Consider the following 24,649-nt stretch of genomic DNA (forward strand, 5'->3'; position numbering starts at 1 on the left):
AATGTCAGTCGCTCTGCAGGTATTGACACACCACGTTGAGGTTTGCTGCGTTAGAGAAGTATCTCCTGTCCAACGCAAAGCTTGACGTCTTTTGTAAAGGATAAGTAAACAGCGTGTTGAAACACATGCCTGCTCTGGCAGGCTGGGGTTGGGTTTAAAAACCACAGCAGGTTTTGCGTGCGCACGCGCTCGTTTATGTGTGTGTGTCAGAGAGAGAGCGAGACGTGTAGAAAGGGCACACAGCTGTTTTTGTTTGTAAATCAGCTTATGTCTTGATTGTGATCTTTTCTGAATATATTATACACACACATGTGCTGTGTCACTACAAATCCTCCCAAATGCTCTGATTTTAGATTCTTTTGAGCCCTGAGTTTGTGTGTCAACTGTAACAAAGGTTTGGTGTTTAGTAATTGCTGGGGCAATAAAGCAGCTCTGTAATTAGCATTTTGATGCTTTATTTTGAAAAGTAATGGTGTGTTTAAAACTTATTTGCTAGAGAAAGAATTGTGATAGGAATTTTTAAAGTCTAAATAACCATTTAGTAAATTTCCTGATGAAAGAAAGAAAGAAAGAAACAGTTACTTTTTTTTTTTTTAAGGAAACTCCATTGTGTACGTCACCAAATTAGATTTGTTTGTAAAATGAAAAATTGCAGGTTGCAATTGTGGCATGAGTCAACTCTTTGTGACCAGACTGCACAGACAGTGATCAGCTGGGTGGTCTCGTCTACATCCTAGACTTCTTAGTATTGTTCTGCTCCCTCTGAGGTGGAAGTAACACGAGAAGTTGTTGCACTCACCTCTTCTCCCATGAGAGGCGTCTTGATTATTGGCGGCTGAAGCCAATGCAGATGCATGGATGTTAGTCATGCCCTAATGACTGTAATTTGGAGCAGGAGAAACACAGGGCTTAGTGCGGGGAGAGGCCTTGTACTTTTCTCTGAAAAGGATGGATACCCTTTCTTTTTTACTAGCCTTTCACTGCAGCTCACTCCTCATGGGGCACCGGCTACACACACACACACACACACACACACACACTGGCACTTTGTCATTTCAGATGTGCGGCAGTGAATAACAAGTTCAGCTTGTCCAGATTAAGATAAACTCCTTCAAAAACACCCACATTATGTATAATGTTTAGAAAAGCTTTGAAGCTCTTCAAGTATTCATCTTAAGCCTCTCAGACTGAACTGCATACTTCAGGCATGAGTTCGGGTGCAAACTTCTTTCTGGTGAGGCCAGAAACTAAATAAATTCTGTTCTTTCTTCCATATAAGCGGCATTGTTTGGACTCAAATATCTCTGCAAGGACTGGCTTCATCAAGGATGAGTGCTGCCATCCAGATACTGCAAGTTGGAAGTGACGTCACTCTTGAGTTAGCATGTTCCAGAAAAAGCTAGGAAAAACAGGATTTGTTTGGGTTCTTAGCGAGGTAAAGTCATTCAGGTAGTACTAGAAATACAGCATAATACTTTCATGGACAGAACCTGATCAGTGATCTGCATAAAAAGACACATCATCTTTTAATTCAAGATTTAAAAAACAAGCAAAGAAACAAACTAAAAAAAATAAAAAATACTGTTTACATTCAGTGCTTCCATCTTCGATTGCCAGCTAGGGGTTGGTTGGTCTGCTCCAACTTTCTGAGTGTTTGAGTTCAGTGGGCGTTCTACAAAACATTTCCGGATGGGAACTCTGAATTTCTGAGCTCCAGTGACATTTTTGTGTCCTTCAGGATAAATCAGCGGACTTGAAAAATATCACCAGGTCAGAATTTAAACTGTTCATGGAAGTACTTACAAAACACCCTGAGGGGTGTTCAAACATGGCCAGGCTTTCTTTCCATTAGCTGGTTTGACAAAACCTAAAGTCCTAATCGGAGGCAACAGATATCATGACAGCGGTTATCAACCTTTTCTGTTTAGACTGGCTTTCCGCTTCTCAGGCTCCGTGCACGGTCACATAGAAAGGTGTGTTACACACGTCACATGACTCTTCTTCCACATTAAATAATCCCTATGAGTGTCACATACTCACAGTTAAAGTTAGATAAGGATAAAGTGGTGATATAAATGGGTGAAAAAACATAGATAGAAAACCGCAACAGCAAAATTCCACACTGTTGCAATGAATGCATGACGTCAATGCTACAGGAAAACACTAATCTTGGGTTATAATGTACCGAGGCACAGACTGCCAAAATAAGTTATATTTTTAACCATCCATATTGTTCTGTTTATCCAGTTTGGGGTTGTGTGAGGCAGGTATCTGTCCAAGCTGTCATAGAGGGAGAGGCAGGGTACGCCCTGGACAGGTCGCTAATCTATCACAGGGCACACACACATAGAGAGAAAACTATTCACGCAGCCAATTTGGAATCGCCAATTAACCTAACCACATGCATGTCTTTGGAGTGTGGGAGGAAGCCGGAATTCCTGGAGAGGACTCAGGCAGACACGGAGAGAACATCCAAACTGCACACAGAAAGGCCCCAGACTACATCTAAACCCAGGGCTGGTATGCTAACCACTGCACCACTATGATGGCCGCTATATTTGCTATTTATAATGTTGTTTATTTCTAATGTGACAGCTGCACATTAGAACTACGAAACGGAAAACCTAATATATTTAAACATTAAAGGTTACTGTCCCACAGCCTCATAAAAGAGACATGGATATCGCTTTAGTTTGTGGCAGATCCAAGGGAAATAATTTTTTTTCTAAGTGGGAAATGCCACGATTGGGTTCTAATCTGTGCTCTAGAAGCTGCAATTCCAGCAGTGCATCTTTTACTTAGATTCAAAAGCAGCCACAGTTGATGCAAGTCTGAAGTCACATTGGAGCTAATTTCACAGTCTTAGTGCAACTACAGCAGGAGCATGACGCGCCCCCCCCCCCCCTTTTTTTTTTTTTTTTTTTTTTTTTTTGTAATATAAAAGTAATGACCATGGGATGGTCAAAAGGGATTGGGATGAAGACCTTAAGACCTTGATCCACATGTTAGATGTTTTTTTTTTTTAACTTCTGGGATTACTTCCCAGTTGGTGTTTAACACTCCAAACTGGCACCAACCTTAAGATTATATTAGTTTGAGTCAGGTGTAAAATGATGTTATATATTCCTTGTGTCATTTTCTTTACTCATGAGAATCCTACTTTGTCAAGATTTGACCCAAGACTAAAGAAAATGTTACTTAATAAACAGAATGTCAAACATCTGGTTTTAAAAGTGTACATCTGCTTAAATATCTTCCACATGATGCACCCAGACCAGAGTCGTCTCACTTCCCTGTTGCAGTTTTGATAATGAGAGGCTGTTTTGGAAAAAGTCCCATTTGTAAATCCTCAGAGAACACGACTTTGGGTTTGTGTGGTTTAGTTTCATGTCTCACCAACTTAAGGTTCAAAGTCTTTCTAGAAACATGTTTGGCTGTGTTACTCACACGTTACTTAAATCTTTTTGGAAAAAGCAGCACAGCAGCCAAAGAAACAACTTATGCCTGAACTTTGTCGACTGCACCGGGGGATTCATAATTTACTCGCTCAGACTCAACTCCCACCTTCCCTAATTCTTTGTCTGCTTACAAGCTCCTGTCATCTTAAGAGTTTGTCCCTATTTTCAGACTATGATTTGGACATAAGCATCTAATAAAACCACAGCTGGAAAAAGTCCAGTGTAAGCTTACAGATCCCCAGGAGCAGGGCTGGGAAATCTGCCTCAGAGTAGGGAAGTTTAACAAGGTGACGGGCGGAGGAAGGAAGCAAAGCGATGAGCTCATTCAGCGGGTGATGAATAAAACAATAGTAAAGGAAAACAATGAGAGATGACAATAAAGTGCGTGAATGGACACACTCACTGGTTGCTGTTAATTTTGTGTCTTTTTGCTCTTCTTAGCGTGCTGCTGTGCCTGTATGTATGCAGTGCGTGAGCTTACGGGTGTGGCTTTGTGAATTATGACTCCACGTTATGGAATGAAGGGAGCGGTGCCAGTTCTTTCTTTGTAGAGCTGAAGTTTGGTTTAGAGGCTGGAGGGGGTCTGTGTAGGATAGAGTGTGCTGGCCGAATGAGCAGTGACCACGGAGACACACAAACACAAACACAGGAGGAGTGGTCTGAGTAAAATAGACTTTGCTACCAGGGATACATGTTGGATATATTTGTAGTCGTTTTTAGGTTTTGCTGCCCAGAGTTGTGCCTCTGTGCTTATGAAGAGGTTACATTTTCTGTTGTCTGTGTGGTTGTTTGTTGCTTTGGATCTACGTTAGCCACCAACAACGTAGCAATTGTTCTCCCTGGTAATCATTACATCATAAAATCAAGCTATTGTAAATACATAATTAGGCAGCTGAACCAATGATGCAAATAAATGCAAGGCTAAAAGTCCATCCATCCTATTATCATGAATGTCATATTTTTACAAGTGCACCGAGGGACCCTATTTAACTTTGACCACTGACCACTAAGTAGAAATTTGTGGCAAAGGTCAAGGACACTAAAGGCCTCACATAACATCATTTTCATTCCAACGTTTGCCACAAACATGATTTTTAACTTGATGAATTGATGACATTATTTATGTCTGAGGTCAAAGGTGAAAGGTCAGCTACGTTATGAAATGATAGCTCATCATTAGCTAGTGCCATAACAGAGGGGCCAGTGCTCATCTTGAAGCTGTGGTTACAGTATAAATGTTCTAATGTCATGGTTGCAACTTTGTGCTGACCAAGTTTAGATGCACCTAATTCCTTCCTTCAAAGTCTTGCCTGCTTGTGTTGCATGAACCTGGATAGAAATGGATTCAAACTGTAGCTTGTCTGGTCGGTGCAGGCAAAGGCATTAATTCTAGATTTGTAGTGTCAAGCTTTTCCGAAAGCATTACCGCAAGCTTTAACTTGAAATTTAAACAACACACATGTGGAAGTATATGACAATAAGGGATATTTATCTTTTGATTTTTCAGGAAATCAAACTAAGAAAGTACACTTATTGTAAGAACACTGAATTTTGGAATTTCTTGAGTTAAAGGGTTTCTATGCTGAACCCAACTTTCTGTTATGCAGTAAGTTGAGTTTTCTTAATGACAGGGCAGCTCTGACAAGTAGTAAAGGTAACATTTTGTCAACTTTTCATTCAAAACTCACTGTGACTGATTTATCACCTTAAGTAGGCCTCTACTTAACGTGAGGCCTACTTAAGGTGTAGGGGCGACCGTGGCTCAGGGGGTTGGGAAGCGTATCTGTAACCGGGAGGTCGCCGGTTCGATCCCCGGGCTCTCTGCCCTGGTCGTTGTGTCCTTGGGCAAGACACTTTACCCTGCCGCCTACTGGTGTGGGCCAGAGGGGCCGATGGTGCGATATGTCAGTCTGCCCCAGGGCAGCTGTGGCTACAACTGTAGCTGCCTCCACCAGTGTGTGAATGTGAGAGTGAATGAATAGTGGCATTGTAAAGCGCTTTGGGTGCCTTGAAAAGTGCTATATAAATCCAATCCATTATTATTATTACTCTCTGCAAGCTGATTGTTACTGTGATTGGGGAAAAACAGTGGGAGAGAGTTTTCAGGTCTTTCATTTATTCTCTCTTCTTGAGTGCTGGTGCATGTGTTGCTTGGATGAGAACTAAAATGTAATATCTTTCCTGTTTCTCAGGGTGCTCCAGTGTGAGGTGGGATGTCAAACCGTGACTCACTGGGGTTTGGGGACCTGCTTCCCCAGGACGTCGTCAACATTTTTGCTCACGAGAAGCACAGCAAAAAGGGGCGGAAGAAGCGCACTCGTTCCCTGGGTCGCGCTTTGGGCTGGCTGAAGGGTAAGAGGAGGAAGAATCTCAGCCTGAATGAGAAGAACCCCGGGCTGGGTCCTGCTCTGGACCTGGCTTTGGATGGGCACCCTGCTGGGAATCAGGGTGGACACAAGGGAGGACAGAAGTCTGGAAGGCAGGCTCATCTGCAGGGCAACAGCCATGGTAAAATCCCACATGGTCTCATTTTATGAACTATTTTAATTATCAGTCTAAACATTGTTTGATTTTAAGTTTCCCATTGTGTTTTATACTTTTTATTTCATATTATTTCACCTTAGAACTCAGAGTTTTTTCTTGTCCATAAACATATAAATTACGTATTGCTCAGTCATTCAGTAAGACAGTCTGTAGTTTCTCTTCTACTGCATCTTAATTTAAGCAGGTTAGTCACAATTTTGGACATCTAACCATCCTTCATAAAGTCTATTCTTGCACTGCAAATTATAACATAAGGTACCTTTGACAGACATGCAAATCCAAAACATAAATCATGCTTATTGTTGTGCTGATAAATTCCCCGTCTCCATTGAGGCCGTGCCAGTTGATCTACATTTTGTACTGACATGAATCAGCCAAACATGTACCTGTCAGGAAGGAATGACTCTTAAAATGTAAAGTCACCCAGACTAAGTACATTACGACAAGGTGAAGTGATTTGTTGTTGCACCAGTTTAGAGCATTATGTTCTTTTAATGTGTCATCTGTGATGGATAAAGACAAAGTCCTGGGAACCAGCTTGATATCCTGCGTATCGGTTCCCAGGTATGTTTGTTTGCTTTCTCTTTTTTGAACTGAGTGGCTTCTTTCATATTTTAGGCCTTCCCAAACAAAATGACTGGGTGTGCGTCAGAAATTAGTGAGGTTGATCTCTGCCTTATTAAAGCTACCCTTGGAGAAATCATGTCATCAAACCAGGTGTCAAAACTCGTCATTAAAGCTACAAAGGAGATCGTCAGACGTAGTCTTTATGGGGGAAAGTGCTGAAATGGCTTCATTCTCGTGCCATTTGTTCTAGTAGAATCCATGACTAAAAGTATGGAGCTGGGAATGAGCACACTAGGTCTCCTTTAAGCTGAGCTATACTCTGCAGATCTTGTTGCAGCTTGCAGAGGTGCAGCAATATACCAGTCCTGTTTTTTCTCTGTGAACACTATTGTCTTCAGCATAGTCTGGTGGGAACTGTGGGTGCTAACGTTAGTTTTATACCCTGATTAATCACACCTATATGCAGTCAGACCTGAAACGCGAAAACATTCCACAAACAAGCGGAACCTTGTTTTAGTGAGACTGCTTATGCTAAAACCATGAAAGTACAAATGGTGTTTCATTTGCTCAGGGCTGTTTAACGTGTCTTTGTCTGGCAGTGCTTATGCAGTCTTGGCTAATTAGTTTACGACAGAGGAGGTTCCTCTTGTTTCTTGTAGTTGGAGCTGTAATCTCGGTGCAATGATGATAGGCATCGGGGATTTCCATAAGATCCAGACCCCTTCAGTCTGACATCGTAAAACTATACCCAAAACATTAGACGAATATGTATAGACTTGTTTTCAGTCACATCTGTGGATTCGGGAGATCATAAATGAATGCATGCATAAAGACGTCAGTACATTTTGTTACTGCGTCACACAATCTTTTCACTTTGTTGAGCCACTCGTGTTAGGTCCCAGCAGTTTTTGTTTAAAAAGTAAATTCTAAAATGAGATAAGGCATTTCTGCTCTGCCAAGGTTGGCATAGAGGCTGACTCCCACACTGGGCATGGGTCAAGAATGTCTCCACTACACTTCTGAATACACACACTCGGCTAGAGATGCATAAAACCACTACTTTTTGGATTTTTTTTAAAAAAAGAAGAAAGTTGGACGGACATTATTGTGAAAGCAATCTCATATAAATTTAGCCTAAAGGTTGCATAAATTTATCTTTGGAAAGCCAGGGTTCTTAACTGTTAACTGTGATTCATGTGCCAGGTATAGATGTATGCTGCTATTGAGCCCTTAGCAATGAACATGGCGTGTGTATGCCGTGCCGATTGTTGGTGCTGGCAACAACCGCTGCAAGCTTCTCAGCAGACGCTTCCTCAGATTAGAGAAGGAGCTCAGCATTCCCAAAACGCATCCAGAGGAGGTTTATTACGGAAGCAAGATGTGGTGCAATGTTTTGCCCAGAAAATTTAATACCACCAGCCCCTGATGATGATCTGTGTTGATGCCAGAGGGACCTCCTGCCCAATAAATGCCTGGTATGGCAGGCATTGTGCCAGTTAATTAAAAGCCATGCCAGGACTGTTACAGTGAGGTAGGAACAAGGTGTTCTGCTTTTTCTGATCTCTCCATGAATACTGTTTCTTTCTGCACTGAAACACTGTACGCATACAGGTCAGAGGATATGAGACAAGAGTGTAGGGATGCCTATCAGAGCACAATACCTTCTGTTAATAAAAGAGAATGTGACAATTTTTGGCGTTGGCGACAGGCACAATGTAGCTTGAGTGCCAGTGCATTTTTTTTAATTAGATATTGTCACCTTAAAGGTACAGTCAGTAATGTTTTGAGGTTATTTAATAGAAAAGAAGGATACCTGTATTCATAAATATAAACAGAATAGGGTGTAATTACATCTCGCAACAAACTAAGGCATTCTAATAAACTTATAATTTGTCTTTTAAAAATAAATAGGAGTTGGTTTGTGGTGTAAGGAAGTCATGATGTTCCTTCTTCATATTTGAATACAGTGTTTGGGAAAGACCTCTCCTTTTAGACTAGAGGTGTTTTACGTATGTGGCTAGAGACCAGCCACATACATGCTGTAGTTGTAAGTGTTTGTGTACCGTCATGGGAAGTTTAAAAATGTGCCTGCACCTTCTGACTCAGGGCATCAAGGGCTATACCTATGTTTTATTGTCAGAGCATAGGTTACCTTAACCAAAGAAGTGAAAATGCAAGAAGGCAAAAGACAACACCACTGGCATCCTAAAAATCCTCTTTCTCCTCAACTCAAGCCTTGTCTTCTGAACTGGAGTTAGGCCTCTAACACACAAAACGTGCACAAACATGCTTATTTTACCCAATATTGTTGCAGTTATTTAATGTCAGCAGATCAGAAAAGAGCCGGCTAAAAAACAACAGCTGGTTGTAATCTAACATTACACCAGCTAATATTAGTCTCGAGTGTCCCACTTCCCCAATGATAAACAGTTTAATTACATTCTCAAGACTTTATGCTGTTTCCCAGATACTGCAATTTGGATGTTGGAGCATTTTTCAGAAAAAGTGAGGAAAAGCAGGATTTGTTTTGTGATTCACGTATCACTAGCAATTTTTTTTTTTTTTTTTTTTTGCATTTAAAACAATTGCATCATGTTCATGTATAGAATATGATCAGTGCTCTGTGTATAGCTTATTTGGTGATTCATAAATACACAACAGTGGCCGTACAGATAAAAAGTACTGTTTGTGTTCAGTGCTGTAATCTTTGATTGCTAATTCAGGTTTGGTGGGGCTGCTCCGACCTTCCAAGTGGGAAATCTGAGTTGAGAAGGCTTCCGAGACTTGCATTTTGACTGGGAACTTGGAAATTTCAACTTCCAGCTTATTCGGCCATGCAGCAAATAGTAACTAATAGAGGCTAATAGTAGCGAACAGTGGCAAACAAAGTAGTGCTACTGACAATTCAGTAAATCCTCAACAGTCATCTTAGTATGTTTCATGTGTGGTGAAACATTTTACATACTGTAACTTTAAGTTTTAGAAAGAAGTTCATGGTCTTTTCCTGCAACATTTACACATTTTATGTGCCAAACCATTATCAGTGTGGGAAGTACCTGTTGACCGTCAACCTCACAGCTTAAAGACCTTAAAAGCTCTTCTGCTCATCTCTAGTGACTGATACCACAGGATACCTTCAGAGGTCTGGAACAATGGTCAGATGTAGTAGTAGTCATGATAATGCATTAGTTAGCGCTATCACCTTAAAAGAAGGCGGTTCCGTGTTTGAATGTCCTGCTTGGGTCTTTCTGTATGGAGTCTGCATGAATGGATGGTAAAAATGTAACTTGTAGTCCAAAGCATTTTGAGTGTTGTGTAACAGCTGCTGTGTGAAAATGTGAGGACATTTACTTCTAGTGATGTGATGAATGCCAGTTCATTCTCCCAGTCCTGACAACAGCTGTGTTGGGGTACACAATATTTTTGAGTTGTCTGTCCATATGTGTAAACTGTATGCCCGTCCCATTCTCATTAACATATCTTTTGAACTACTGGTAGACTTGGACTCAAGAACGACCTGATTAGAATTTAGTGGTTGAAAGGTAAAGGTAACATAAACTTTATATCAAGTATAGTCAAATCTAGATTGGTTATCAGACGCAAACAACCACAAGGCTATTTTAAGCCCAGACACACTATAGGGACTGTTCAAATGATAAAATGCCTTTATTCCAGCATGTGTTTGAAATGATCAATGTAGGGCGTCGTTAGGGCCATTTTAGCAGTAGCTTACACGCTGTTTTGCGGTACACTAATGATTTGAAATGGACGGGAAATTCTTTATCAATGTGGAAGCCTGTTGGTTATAAAATGAGGAAATAATAAATCCTCAAATTAATGTGAGGGGAAAAATAGGAGGTGGGGAAAAGGAAGGGAAGAACAAATGGAGAGAGGAGTTGAAAACAGGATAAACATAAATGATCGAAAGGACAAGCTATAGTGTTATCGCCAAGTTGAGGTCAGCCAAGTTCTTTCTTTATAAACACAGGATCTACTCCACATACTCACAAATTACCCCACCCATAACTAAGCCAATGGATTTGGTACAATATCTATATCTTATTCCTGATAATAATCACAGAAAACTAGGAATCTTCAAGACTGGGGTATTTAGTTGTTGCTCCGATGTAGAGGAGCTCTTTTAGTGTAGTAGTTGTTTATCAGCCACATAAACTGTATTAATCACCTCACATGGTTTTATAATTTTGATATTTTGAAAACTGTCAAAACTAGTCAAAAGAGTTTTAAGCTATTGTTATTAAAATTCAAGCACAAAATTCTGTTCAGGGTAAATCTGAATTGATTACTGATTGCATAATACGAAAAACATTGAGCAATACCAAGCCTTATTAATATGTTTTTGTATTGAAGTGATACTGCATGTCTTAAGCTTGCTAAGAATCCAAACCAACTAACCTGCTGGTTGGATAATCAGTTTACTTTTCAGTTTCACTTGATCACAGGTTGATCTAGATTCCTGGTCCAAAGTTTGCATTGGTTTACTTTCTGATTTGCTGAGTTGATAAAGTCTAGTCTCTGAGGCCTTACACTCTTATAAACTCATCAATTGTTCATTGTCTTTTCTGATAACTTCCGCCTGATTCATCTCGAGACCAGTGGGCAGAGGATATCTGTCTTTGAAAGTTGATTCACCTCGATTAGTTGAATGACTTAAATGGCAATTTGGGTCTTTGTTTACATGTCTGTGAGTGATTTATGTCTCTGTCATGCTCTCAGTTTACCCAGTCCTGTGTCAAAACCAGATAGGCGTCTCTTACGCAACTATATCAAGCTCTGTCTTCTCTTAAAATGGCCTTTTAAAGGAATCCCTGTGTTTTTTAAATGGAAACAAGGTTGTTTAAGGATAATTAGGTCACACAACCCTAACAAGGTACGCTCACCTGTTTGCTCTGAACACTCCCGCAGAGATTCCTCACATTCTCTAAGGAAGCTAGAAATAGGGAGCCCTTTGTGTGTGAGCTTGTGTTTAGTTTTCATGCAAGGTTCAGATCCTATGAGCCATTTAATGATACTTCCTTTGTTGAATATTTAGTTCTAGAGGCTGCTTGGGAGAAGCAGAACTAACAGAACTAAATCGTTGTGACACAAGTGCTGATATTTACTCTTAAAATGCTCTATAACAAAGAACAGAGACTTTGGCACTGCGGCACAACACAATAACAGTGAAGGGCAGGAGAACAGGTTTGAAAAAACTGACTTATGATAGAGTTTCACTTTCTTCCTCTCATGGTGGGAAGTCAGTAACTGCTTTTTGCACATCGTTGCCTCAGGGAAATATAAATCTCTAAAAGATGCTTTTGTTCTCTAGCGCCTTTGTGAAAAGGTGCCTTTTGATTGGAGCAGGGATGACGTTTTCTGTGATACTTTCAGGAAATTGCCTAAAAATCGTCTTTGGGCTGAAAACGACTTGATAAATGAACTGTCCAAATCTGTTGTGAATGTGGGTGAAAACCAAGTTGACGCTGACGCTGTGGGAACGTCAGCGTTGGTGGACTTGGCGACGTGTAAACAGTTGCGCATGCGCTTATCTATAATGACAGGGCTTTAGTAGGATTTGATTTCAGCAGATGAAGTGTCACCACACCCAGGTAGCCCATGTGATCATATTTAGTTCGCTCAAGTGTTGAGAACGTTTTAATAAGTGCCAGTTTGCCCTCTAGTTCCAGTCTGAATAACGTGCTTGGGTTTCATTTCATTAAGTTTATTCTCTGCACTCTTCTAATGTTTGGTGTCATTGTTACCAAACTAAAGCAAGACGACCAACAGCAACATTATTTCTGATATCTTTGCATTGTTTCATTGTCAAGATATGCAGACGTGTCAGTGTGGCATGGCACCAGCTATTGCTATTGTCACGAAAGGAAAATGTTTGCCAGCACACTGCGGCTGGTCTACAGAGAGACTGATAACTGTGTGCTTGGAAAGGTCCGTGAGTCACCACTCGTGACTTTTGTAGTTAAATCGAGACATTTTGGAGCGACGTTAGGTAGCAGACACTTGTGACATCCTTAATAAAGATAACTGTGTTGGGGCAGCAAATTTTGCCAAATATGCGCACTATTAATAATGTGGTTTTTCCATGAGTGTGCTGTTCTTTCTGGATGAATTCAGAATTCAGGGACTGCACCTCTCATAAGTGCAGACTCCGCTTGTGTATAACGCAGGTACCTGCCCAGTTTATGTCAACAGAAACTGTTGTTTCAGTTCCCAGAGGTGTCAATTTGTTTATCCTGAAGATATGTTATTAATGTTAAACATGAGGTTGGGATAGCAGCTCTGTGCAGCTGATCTTTGGTACCTTTTAGATACAAAGCAGGCTCAAATACTAGCTAATCAGACCAGACCAGGTTGTCACATAAGGGGAACACAAATACTAACAAGCCATTCGAGGGACTGCAGTATTTGGTTCGAGGCTGGTTACATTTTTAATCCCCGATGTTTATGAGAATTCCAAAGTTCAGGCAGTGTTCATACGGAATTTGCTGTCTTAGTACTGGACATAGCACATTTAAACCTTTACCTTCTGGTCTACTAGAGAAAGACTGTGGACTTTATCCTGTGGGGAACAACAAGCTATTACCACCAGATTATTGATGATTCATGGCGTAATTGCTGGAAATTTCTGTTTTGTCCAGAGTGGTGGATTCACCACCAGCACCAGACTACAATTGGAACCCATAAAATCCTAAAATCCTGTGCCCATTTTTGAAAAAAGTGGGGGGGAAAAAATAGAAAAAGCGAAAATCACAAACGTGCCAAGTTTGCCTGTAATACATCCAAAATATTCTGCCTATTTCTAGCATCTACTTGTCGTACTAATACTATTAAGGCTTTTTATTTTCTCAACAATTTTAATTGATTTGTATTCACATATGAATCTCAGTTAAGCTTGTGCTTTCATCAAACAGGCTCTAGTAGGCCTGAATACTTTCCATTTTATTCTACGTTTTAATGAGATTTTAATTTGTTGCTTATGGCTAAATCTATTCATAAAGACCTTTTGTTTTTTGTTATGTGGCTGGCAGTGAGTTTTCTGTGCTGTGGGGGAGGTTCAGGATGTAAACGGATGTGGTGACATTGACTGTGGCGTTAAAAAGTAACTGACCTGCTAGGGCTGGGCGATATGACCCAAAATTCATATCTCGATATTTTTTAGCTGGATGGCGATATAAGATATATATCTCGATATTTTTTTTTTAAGCCATAAAGTAAGAACAAAAACAGTTCTTAGTCAAAGCTGTGTCCCAGATGTCACACAGGCACTTTTATTAACATACAGCACAGATGTACATGAAAAATTACTCAAAAATAAATTATGAGCATTCATTAAATAATAATGCTCCATAAATAAAAGAAAACAATGTTGTTTTTGTGCTAAACAAAGAGCTCACAATTGTGCAGTCAAAATGTAAACTAAAAGATGCTGAGCGTAATAACAAAGACAGATTTCACAGCTGCTCTGTTCCCAAGTTTTACTGTGTGACTGATAGCCTGGAGTTTGAAATCCGCTTCATAACCACGTCTCTTACAGGTGCCATTTATGGACTTTATACACACACAATACGGTAATATTACGTTGATGCACAGTACGTATCACTCCGCGAAGCTCCTCGGTAGCCGTAATGCGCCGACAATCTATCAAGCGGTGCAGCTCCGTAGCTGACCAAAATCGTACTCAAACATTTTTGACAGATTGCTGAGCGCCGTGTACCACATAAAATCGTTTCGCGGCCATCAAGCACAACCAGAATTCGTACATAAGGCGCGCTATCAACTTTTGAGAGAATGAAAGGATTTTAGGGTTAGCGCTGTTAGCTCGTTAGCGCGGTTAGCTCATTAGCATGTTTAGCTCGTTAGCACGTTGACGCCATCCAGCCCCACGCATGGGGCGATGCGCAGTAACTCGTTAACGGAGATTTGCCGTGTCCGTCTTGTCGCTGCCTGCACGTGAAGCGATGGGGGAGGAGGGGGAGTTGTCTTCAGAGAAGGCGAGGCGGAGTAACGTTGCGTAGAGACAAAAGTGGACGAAAGAGAGGCAAACTTGCGGCTCCACAACTATAATTATAACGTAACATAGACTATATCGATATAAAGGATATTGTCACATCTTATATCTCGTATAAAAATATATCGATATGTTTTAAAAACTCGATATATCGCCCAGCTCTATGACCTGCCAACTCCCCCCTCCAAAAAACCCCAAAAGACAATCTACTGTTGTGAAACCGTTAATGGATTTTCTGAGTTATTTGATACATCTGGTCTTTGTCTTGCATACCGATTGTGGTGCAGCACTCAGTGCCACATGATGCAGGTATATCTGTTACCTACATTGCGGTCCTTGTCACATCACCTTTCGTGCTTCCTTTTCTTTCACCTCCGACGTTTATGTTTAATTCACAAAAAACCACCTGCGTGAAAAGAGAGTATGCAGGCAGACCGGGATGCTTTGAGATGTGCTTCCAGCGGATCGAGGCTACATGTATCGTCCTTGAGTTAAAGGGTGAACTTTCCCACTGTCAGTTGGGTTTGTGTTGATTAGAGAAGCTTAAGCACCTGGCAGACAGCACCCTCAGAGCTGGCGGTTCAAAACAAGAGAGAGGGGCAAGTTAGGGCAGGGAGGTGTGTGTGTGTGTGTGTGTGTGTGTGTGTGTGTGTGTGTGGGGTAGGTATTTGCATCTGTCTGATTCCCATGAAACAGTTCTAGGAAGAGTTGCATCAGCGCTGGATTGTGTCAGTATGTGTGTGGCGCTCTATGTCTGCTGTGCAGCCAATCTAGGCTAAAAAGGACAGTAGTTTGGATAACATGACCTAAAACTGAGTATCTAAATAAGGTTTGTTGAAAATATAAAACCAAAATCAAAATATTTCCTGCTCCCTGTTTTCATTCTTGGACTCAAACATAACTTCACTTTCAACCATAAGATAAGCATGAAATCCTTATCTTATTGATTTCAGTCAATCCTCTCATTCATCTACTGTCCAAAGTCAGCTGCTTTAGAACCACTTCTTTTATTGGCATAAGGTTTAAACAGCAGGTGTGAATCTGTTTTTGCTCACAACCAGACCTTTGCACCTGAACTCTGGGCTGGTTCATGAGGATTACTTCTTTATTTGAAGTTTTCACCATGTTTAATGTGAGCAGCCATATATATGACAGAAAATAAGATAAAACATAAGAGGGCTGGCATGGGAGTGTGGTGTTAAGTCGCTTCACAATAAATAATACCGGTCACACTGGTGACCAGTCAAGGGTGTGTCCTCACTCTGAGGCAGCTATATGGCCTTCAGGACCTGCAAGAAAAAACGGGTAGATGGTATAACAGGCCAAAAAAATCTTTGAACTCTCTCCTGCCGTAAGTCAGAATTTTGCAGCCTGATTTGAAAATTAAAGCTGGGTTTGGTGAAAATGGTTTTTGGTGTGTCACAACCCGGCTCATAGGAAGTGACAATCAAGAGGGAGACCACACACAGGCTTTTAAAGGCTGTAAGACACATTTAATGAAAATAAGGTAAAGCAACTTAAAGACAATTTAAAGGACATAACAGCCATAACTGAACCTTCCAAATGAACAAAATGGGTGCCAGACGGAGAGAGACAGAGCCAAAGCCAGCCTGCTGGTTCAGTCAAGGTGTCTTTATATACACTGGGACTGGCCTCTCAGGTGTGCTGCATCAATAATTGGGTCAGCTCCACCTACCTGCAAGAAACAGGTAAAAGAAAAAACAAAACACAAGGCCAGCCCACTGGCCGTCACACTTCCCCCCATAGAACAGGGTCTCACCCTGAATTGGCAACACATTTACATTATGAATTTGCAACTAGAAGAACATGCACACACATGCAACCTCACTTTCAACACCTTTTGTATGCTCAAAAGTCATCTTCAGCTCAACTCCAACCTCAGCAACCTTGGTACCTAGGAGCAATTTAAGAGGAAGGGAAACCATACTGGAGAGGAGATACTTCAAAGCATATGAGGAGTGAAGCTGCTGGTTACACAGGGGCACGGGACAAAGCATCTGCCAAGACATTATCTTTGCCCTTAATGTGCTGGATATCCAAATTGTAAGGCTGCAAAAAGAGAGCCCACCGCATGAGCCTCTGATTTGGGTTCTGCAATGTGTTCAAGAAAGTGAGAGGGTTATGGTCAGAAAATACCTCAATTGGCCGAGCAGAATCTAAATATACCCTAAAATGCTGCAAGGCCAAGACTAATGCCAAAGCTTCCTTTTCAATGACCGAATAATTCAGCTGATGGGAGTTGAACTTCTTGGAATAGAAACTAACTGGATGTTCAGTACCTTGCTTGTCAGCTTGGACTAGAACAGCACCTGCACCAATGTGGCTTGCATCCACGTACAGCTTGAAGGGCTGATCACAGACGAGGGGCTAAAAGCACAGGTTCAGAGCACAGTAAAGCTTTTACATCCCAAAAAGCTTGCTGGCATGCCGCAGACCAAATGAACTTTACTTTGGCCTTCAACAAATCAGTCAGAGGAGCAACCACTGTTGAGAAGTTTCGACAAAAACAGCGATAATAACCGACCAGACCCAAAAATCTCATGTGTTCTTTTTTGGTTACTGGAACAGGGAACTCTTTGATGGCCAACACCTTTGCATCAACTGGCCTCACATAACCTTGGCCCACAACCTTACCAAGATAGGTCACAGTTGCTTTTGCAAATTCACATTTTGCCAGGTTGATAGTCAGATTTCCCCAAACTAATCGTTCAAACAGAGTGCGAATACGATCCAGATGATCCTCCCAGGTGCTACTATATACCACCACGTCATCTAGGTAAACAGCACAGCCTTTCAGCCCATTAACAACCATATTCATGAGTCGCTGAAATGTAGCTGGAGCATTGCGTAAACCAAAACCCATGACTGTATATGAATAAAGACCAGATGGCGTGATGAAAGCAGATATTTCCTGAGCTCTGGGAGTCAGTGGCACCTGCCAATATCCCTTCAACAGATCAAACTTACTCACATATTCTGCTGCACCGACTTGGTCAATACAGTCGTCAATATGAGGCAAGGGATAGGAATCGGGTTTGGTCACTGCATTTACTTTACGAAAGTCTGTGCAACAACATTGTGATTTATCAGCTTTTTCAACCAACAAACAAGGGGAAGCCCAGCTTGATGACGACGGCACTGCAGTGTTGTTTTCCAACATGTAATGAACTTCCTTATCAATTATTTTCCTCTTTTCCTCAGAGACCCTGTAGAACCTGCATCACCCACATCAATATCATGCTCTATCAAAGTTGTCTCTAAACAAAGTGGGATATCTTTTAATTAATGCAGACAGTTCTGCACATTTGTCAGCAGACAAATGGCCCAACAGCACATCCAAGTTCTGAAGAGTTTCTGAATTCTTCAGACAACCAAGCAATAAAGGATCATCAGGTGCTGCCACATCCTCCCCTCCACAATCTGACTGCGCCATTGTACAAGCAGTCAACCCTGGACTCGACGTGGAAGGAGAAATGAGAGAGCCTGACAGACCGACGGATAAAGGACGAACATGATAGGGTTTCATCAAATTAACATGGCAAAGTTGATTTCTTTTCCGGCGATCTGGTGTAGCAATCAGATAATTCTGTTCAGACAGTTTCTGTACCACGGTGTAAGGCCCAGCAAACTGTGCCTGGAACGGTGACCCTGCAATCGGCAGTAAAGCCAAAACCTGGTCACCCGCACTAAACTGCTGCTCTTCAGAACGCCGGCCATAAAAATATTTCATCTTGACCTGAGCCTTTTCAAGGTTCTGTTTGGCCAACTGACCTGCCACATACAGTCTGTGCCGAAAACCATTAACATAATCGATCAAGTTCACTGGTGGTTCACCTGACAACCACTTATCGCACAGTACTGTCAACAGTCCCCGAACTTTGTGGCCAAAGACCAAGTCATTTGGGCTAAACCCAGTACTCTCCTGGCACACTTCACGCGCTGCCAACAGAAGCCACGGTAAACCTTCCTCCCAGTCACTCCTCATTTCGGTGCAATAGGCACGTAACAAGGACTTCAGTGTTTGATGGAAGCGCTCTAAAGCACCTTGGCTCTGTGGATGATAAGGAGAGGCTTTATTATGTACAATATTCAACAGCTTAAGAACTTGTGCAAATAGATGTGACGAAAAGTTTGATCCCTGGTCACTCTTTCCTTTTTTCTGTGTCCCGTTTGGATCTTTAGCCATCAGAATTGTTGTCTTAAGGCCAAGAAAGATGCCACGTTAATTTATTTTACCAAGTGGATCATCATGGCCTTGCCATATTGGTCCATTTGATTGACCTTTATTATAATTATGAATTTATTTTATTTTCAGTTGCTACAAACGGGACAGACATGACTGAGAGAAAGAAAACCAAAGGGGAGAAGAGACGGTGAGAAGGGGGGAAGAAAGAAAAAACAAAACAAAACACCTGGGTCACCTGTATGGAGAAAAAAAACAGAAGAGAAAGCAAACAACAAAGAGCAACATAATAAAAAAAACGGCACCATCACAATAAACTAGCTAGCAGTAAATATCAGTAGATACTAAATAATAAACGATATTGTGCAGCACGCAAGATAGACAGCGCACAATGTGCTTTGAGGCAGCAGCCAAGAAAGCTGTAGTCTGCGTCTGTGAACACCCGTGTGTACACCTGTGTACACCTGTGTGGATCAGCATGCTTGCATTCCAAAGGTTTCTCCATGTAACGATCTGCTAGGGAGTGTGGGGGGCCACAGCCCCGTCCTCCAGGGTATGAAGCAGGTATGGAGGAGATCAAAACTCCAGACATCCAGAGGCCCCCAGAACACAAGAGACCAAGGAAGACCAACAGAGGGGCAGCCGCGCCACTGTCCCAGTAAGAGCTGAGGAGAGTCCCAGATGAGGGCTCACTCAGCAGCCGCGGAGCAGAAGCCAGGGGGAGTTGCAGTGACGCGCCCGTGAGCTCCGCCGGCAGCCAGCCGTGCCTGAGTGACCGAGCCCCAGGCCGAGAGGCCGGGGGCACCCCACCTCCGAAGTGGCCCGAGCGAGCCCCAGGCTCCAGGCCCCGATAAGCGGCCGCCAAGGAGTGAGCCGGTGTGTACCTGGACGCCCATCCCCGGACACAAAGAACCACCAACGCACCGATGTCTGAGGGAGTCCGCCACTGGCAGGGGAAGTGGTGGTAGGGGGAGATAGGCCTCCAAACCTTGGAGGGCCTGAGATGTCCCCAGAGAGGTGGCGTCTGATACCCAACCTGACATATAGACACAGACATACAGGCACACACAGACACAAACATCCATTCCCACCCTCATGCTCTCATATGCACTTACTCCACACTCAACCAACGTGGAGACAGACATAAAGAGACGCTGTACACACGATCACACTCCCCAAGCGTACTCTACGAACAGGGTCTAGGTACCCTTGCCCCTGGAGGGGGGATCCCTGGTCACTCTGAATAATCTTCGGTATGCCAAATATAGAAATAAACTGTGTCAAAGCCTTCACCACAGACTTGGCTGTGATGGTACGCAGCGGATATGCAGCAGGATAACGCGTAACCTGGCACATTACAGTCAACAGATACTCCGAACCAGATTTTGATCTAGGAAGAGGGCCCACACAGTCAATGATCAAATGTTCAAATGGGTTACTCACAGCAGGGATGGGACAAAGTGGAACAGGTTTAATAGACTGATTTGGCTTACCTACAATTTGGCAAGTATGGCAGGTCTTAATGTAAGCTGAAACATCACGCTTAAGACGTGGCCAAAAGAAGTAGCGCAAGATGTAATTATAAGTCTTCGTCACTCCCAAATGCCCAGATTTGTCATGAGAACAATTCAACACCTCATCACGGTATTTAGTTGGAACCACAATCTGGACAACTGGACTTCCAACACAGTCCAACCCTTGCGGAATCCACCTACGGACTAGTACATCCTTCTGCAGAAAATAACCAGAGGCCGCACTTCTAGCGTCATCACTAGGTTGCACTTTGTGAAACAGCTCAGTCAGTGAAGCATCAGCACGCTGTGCCTGAATTAACTCTTGCTGGGAAACTGACAAATGTTCAGGAACAATCAAATCTGGTTCAACCTGACACTCTTCTGCTTGAGTTACAGGCTCTGCATCCCTTTTAGCTGCAGCCCTCGTAACAGCACAAGCTGCAAAGTCAGAAAAACCCAGCCCACTGGCCGTCACAGGTGTCATTTGACAAAAGAGCCACAAGGACCTTCCAATCTTCCTATAATTTCAATCTTCTAAGGAGGAATTGGACTCAATAATAAGACTCTTCGGACTGGATCAGAGGAAGAGTAGCAAGCAGAGTGAAGAGTAAAAATATCCATGAACGTTCAGTGACACTGCAAGTGAAGCTGAAGACTTTCACCTGTATTCTAGTGAAAAGTCAGCATCGATTCACTGACATGGTTCTAGACCATAGAAAACATGTACATTTGCCTGTGCTGGTGTGATGAGACAGGTGAGCTGCAAAAAGAAGTTAATCTGTTTTACAACACTAGATTTCTCCCTCTGCATCATGTCCCCAGTCAAACGGTTCACAACGTACGCTGACATTTATAAAGCTCTGTTTTTTTGGTTAAAAAGAGCCAAATTTCTGCTCTGAACATATTAATACTAACAAATTAGTTTCAGTTCTAATGTAGAATAGTCATTCAGACTTCCAACTGATTGTCCTGGCTGCGTGTCATAACCGCTCTTCAACACTGTCTGTGTCTCTGGTTGTAATTTGTTTCGCGTAATATGATGATCCAAAGTACATTATGCACAAAAACACATTTGCCATTAAAAACTTGCTTGTTTAAATTGTTTTTCCTTTAAAATGTACTCTTATTTATGTTATAATCATTTAACCACACCTCCATGAGCTGACTTTTATTTTTTCCTCACTGGAGGCTGAAGACTCAAACTTATATTGAATTGTCATCAAATTCATTTGATTTGGTTTCTTTAACCAAATCTAAGACGTAAAAATCAGTTTAGGGTGGGGGATGTATGTAACGCCAACACTACCAGTCCATTAATACACAATCCTGCTCAATCCAGCTGTGACAGATGGTATCTTTAATATGCCAGTGATTAATATGGACTCTGTTACAATGTGACTGCCAAACTGGTGATACTATAAGTCATTATTACCGTGCAGTTATTCTCAACCGTAACTCCTGGCTTTTCCGTGTAAGTCTGTACTCTAACGGTAAAAAGATAAAGCATTATACTAAGTTGACTTTACTACTTTACACACAAGCGTATCAGCTTTGCGTTGTATTGAGCAGCCAGTTCTGGTAAGTCAGCGGTATGTTTTTACTCGTTTGTATATGCTGGTTCCACATGTGATTCGTTTCTTTTCTTGTAACACTCACTCTGTAGGATTCAGACCATGGGAGTGTTTTCCATTTGTTCAGATGTCATGTGCTCTATGTCATGTGTGTGCAGCGCACCAGGGAAGTGATAAATAAAAAAAAGTAAATTTAGAAAAATAAAATGAAGGGAAGGAATGAAGAAAGAACAGTCTTGTCGACAAAAATGGGATGCTGTAATAGCTTGCTTGAAAAGTATTTGGTGGCCCTCTGGATAGCAGCACTTAAAGTTAACTAGGGAGGCCTTGTGCCATTCTCTGTATTCAGGCTGCATAGTAAATTATTGTAGTGTTTTCTGGAAACAATGGGGAGTATTTTTCACATGGGTAACCATGTGCTCTGGAGCTGCAGGCCTGTACTAAACATGTTTTTAATCTTGTTTCAGGAATAGTCATTTCAATTCACTTACACCCCCTTGTGGCAAAATAATAATTTTTTAATATAAACAATTTAGTGTAGTAGATTAAGCATTCACCTAACAAGCAGAATATCCACGGTTTGATCCCAGAGGCCAGACGGATCCTTTTGGAGTTGTGCTGGGAAGGACGTATATTTAAAAAAAAAAAATGAATATATACATTTTTAAAATGCCAATTTAATAAAAAAGTAATTTATAAGGCAGCTTTATAGTGTCTATTCTAATGAAGTCTGAGGAAGTATAGAAATGTTGACCATGTTATTAGAGTTCTGTAATGAAATTGTATATTTTAACAAAGACGTGGTGTGTTGCTTACTGAAGACATGCCTGTTTGACCTCAAATCCCTGACAACAGTGCTCTTTGCATTAATGTTTACATGTTTGATTTCTGCATCCTGACTGACCAATCCTGGGCGAGCTAGTCTGCAGACGGGGCACGATAGTGGGATGGTATCTTACTGAGCACTGACAGGGGGTGACATAGTGGAAGAGGGATGGCAGGAATTAGGCTGCTGAGGATTAGTGTCTGAGCTCTGATTGTCCATTGGCTGAAGAGACATTCTCTGCTCGGCGAGGACCTGAACTGACAATAACAAGCACCATATTCATGCTGTCGTGATTGTTACGGGATTTATATATTTTTTGAATGGATCGTCTTTTTGGGTTTTTTTATGTGGTTTAACTTTATAACTTGTACATACTTTTAGTCAACTTTTTGAAGACATAAGAAAGATCATGGTGGTGCTTCTGACTAATAACGCCAATAATTTTTACTGCTTTCCTACAGTTTCCAAGAGAAGAGGTGAGTGAGAGCAGCATAGGTTTGATCTTATTGGTTGAAGATCCAAACTAATTGGTCCTATCCAGGTTGTGTTTACTATAAATGACCACACAGGCTCGATCAGCTGCCTTGCTTATGGCAGTCAATAAAGAAATTAAAGTCTGGTCATTATAAACCATAAAAACCACTGTTGAGCTATAATATTTACTTTGCAGATATATAAAATGCTGTGATTTTTTTTCTCCTACAGTAGTTACAAATACTTCTCATAATAAGAAAAATATTAAAAAAAAGAACAGCTAGAATTTCAATTTTGCACATTAGGATTTCCTTAACAGTGTATATATACTGCTGTTACAGAAGAGGAAGGTAAGAATTAGCTTTAACTGTTAGGCACGTGGTTAATTCCAGCATGGTCTTACAGTGAGAGTGCTAGGAGGACAGGTAGCTAAAAGTAGGGCAGCTACTGCTGTTACATAAAACTTTCGTAGAAGGCTGCTAGTCCAACAATCCCAGACTGTGCCATGGAGGCATGAGAGCACTGCAGGTATTACATGACATGTCAAATGGGTGTTATGTTTAATTATGTTTAGTTCTTATTGGATTCACGAAGAAAATATGTTGCTCTTTTAAATGTAAAGACTCATTAACTTTAATTTTATATAACGGTCTTAAGAATAGGTTACTCGGGTTTTTGTTATTCTTGAGTTTCACACATGACTGAAAGTAATGCTTAACTTTGGATTGGATCCATCGTTTGAGATGCCATAGCAGTTTAATTAGTGTCCTTCTTACTGTCTCTTTAAATGATGCTTAAGCTGGGAAAAAACAACAGGCATATGTTGCTGCAGGCAGATTTCTGATCTGATAATCCCATGTTGAGGATCACTGTGTCTAATCCTGCATGAGAAGAACTGGAGTTCGGTCTATTCATTTCACACTCATGTGTTAACCCTCAAACATCTTTACTGTTCCTGTGCTTAAATATCCCTGACAGTCACCTAAGTGCTAACCCCCTGTCCATATGGCCCCATCATTTACAGTTACAGTAACACAGAGCTTTGAGTTGATCTGGCCTGATCTCCTCTCCCTATCTTTTTTTTTTTTTTAAAGCTGCCCTAAAGCTAGATGACGATGAAAAGACCCCGGCACCCCCATTGTTCCAGGAGAATGTGTTCATTGAGTCCAGCAGGCCCAAGTACCTGGAGGACCTTCACACTGAGGCTCTGCAAGGACTGAAAATGATGCAGGAGGAAGGTATAAAACCAACTACTGATATACCCAGTACATGTTTGTTCTTCCCTAGATTTTGACACTTAATTAAAAAGTCCCATTATCAATCGAAAAATGTTCTTGTCTTTTCAGAAACCAATAATGGAGTGGAATACCAGGACAGCGTAAGCACAATTGTAAGTTACACATTATATACAGATTCTTGTGCTTTCTAATATCACAAATGATTTGTTAAAACTTTTATTAATGTA

General features: G+C 41.5%; 1 protein-coding gene across 3 annotated transcripts in view; it reads left to right on the plus strand.

Annotated features, from left to right (window-relative positions):
* si:dkey-157l19.2 (uncharacterized protein KIAA1522 homolog) overlaps positions 1 to 24,649 on the plus strand; it is a 36,979-nt gene that overhangs the window by 5,400 nt on the left and 6,930 nt on the right. For 2 of the 3 annotated variants that reach the window (XM_005916975.3, XM_005916976.3), the window contains exons 2-4: positions 5,651 to 5,966; positions 24,279 to 24,422; positions 24,531 to 24,574. In XM_005916975.3, coding sequence (XP_005917037.1) covers positions 5,672 to 5,966; positions 24,279 to 24,422; positions 24,531 to 24,574 — 483 coding nt within the window. In that variant the 5' untranslated portion in view covers positions 5,651 to 5,671. Of the gene's footprint in view, positions 1 to 5,650; positions 5,967 to 20,744; positions 23,187 to 24,278; positions 24,423 to 24,530; positions 24,575 to 24,649 lie in introns of those variants that run through there. The other variant, XM_005916978.3, reaches the window with a different exon arrangement.

This window comes from Haplochromis burtoni, unplaced genomic scaffold, assembly GCF_018398535.1.
Source record: "Haplochromis burtoni strain Fernald_Lab_line unplaced genomic scaffold, NCSU_Asbu1 Contig_16, whole genome shotgun sequence".
NCBI lineage: Eukaryota > Metazoa > Chordata > Actinopteri > Cichliformes > Cichlidae > Haplochromis > Haplochromis burtoni.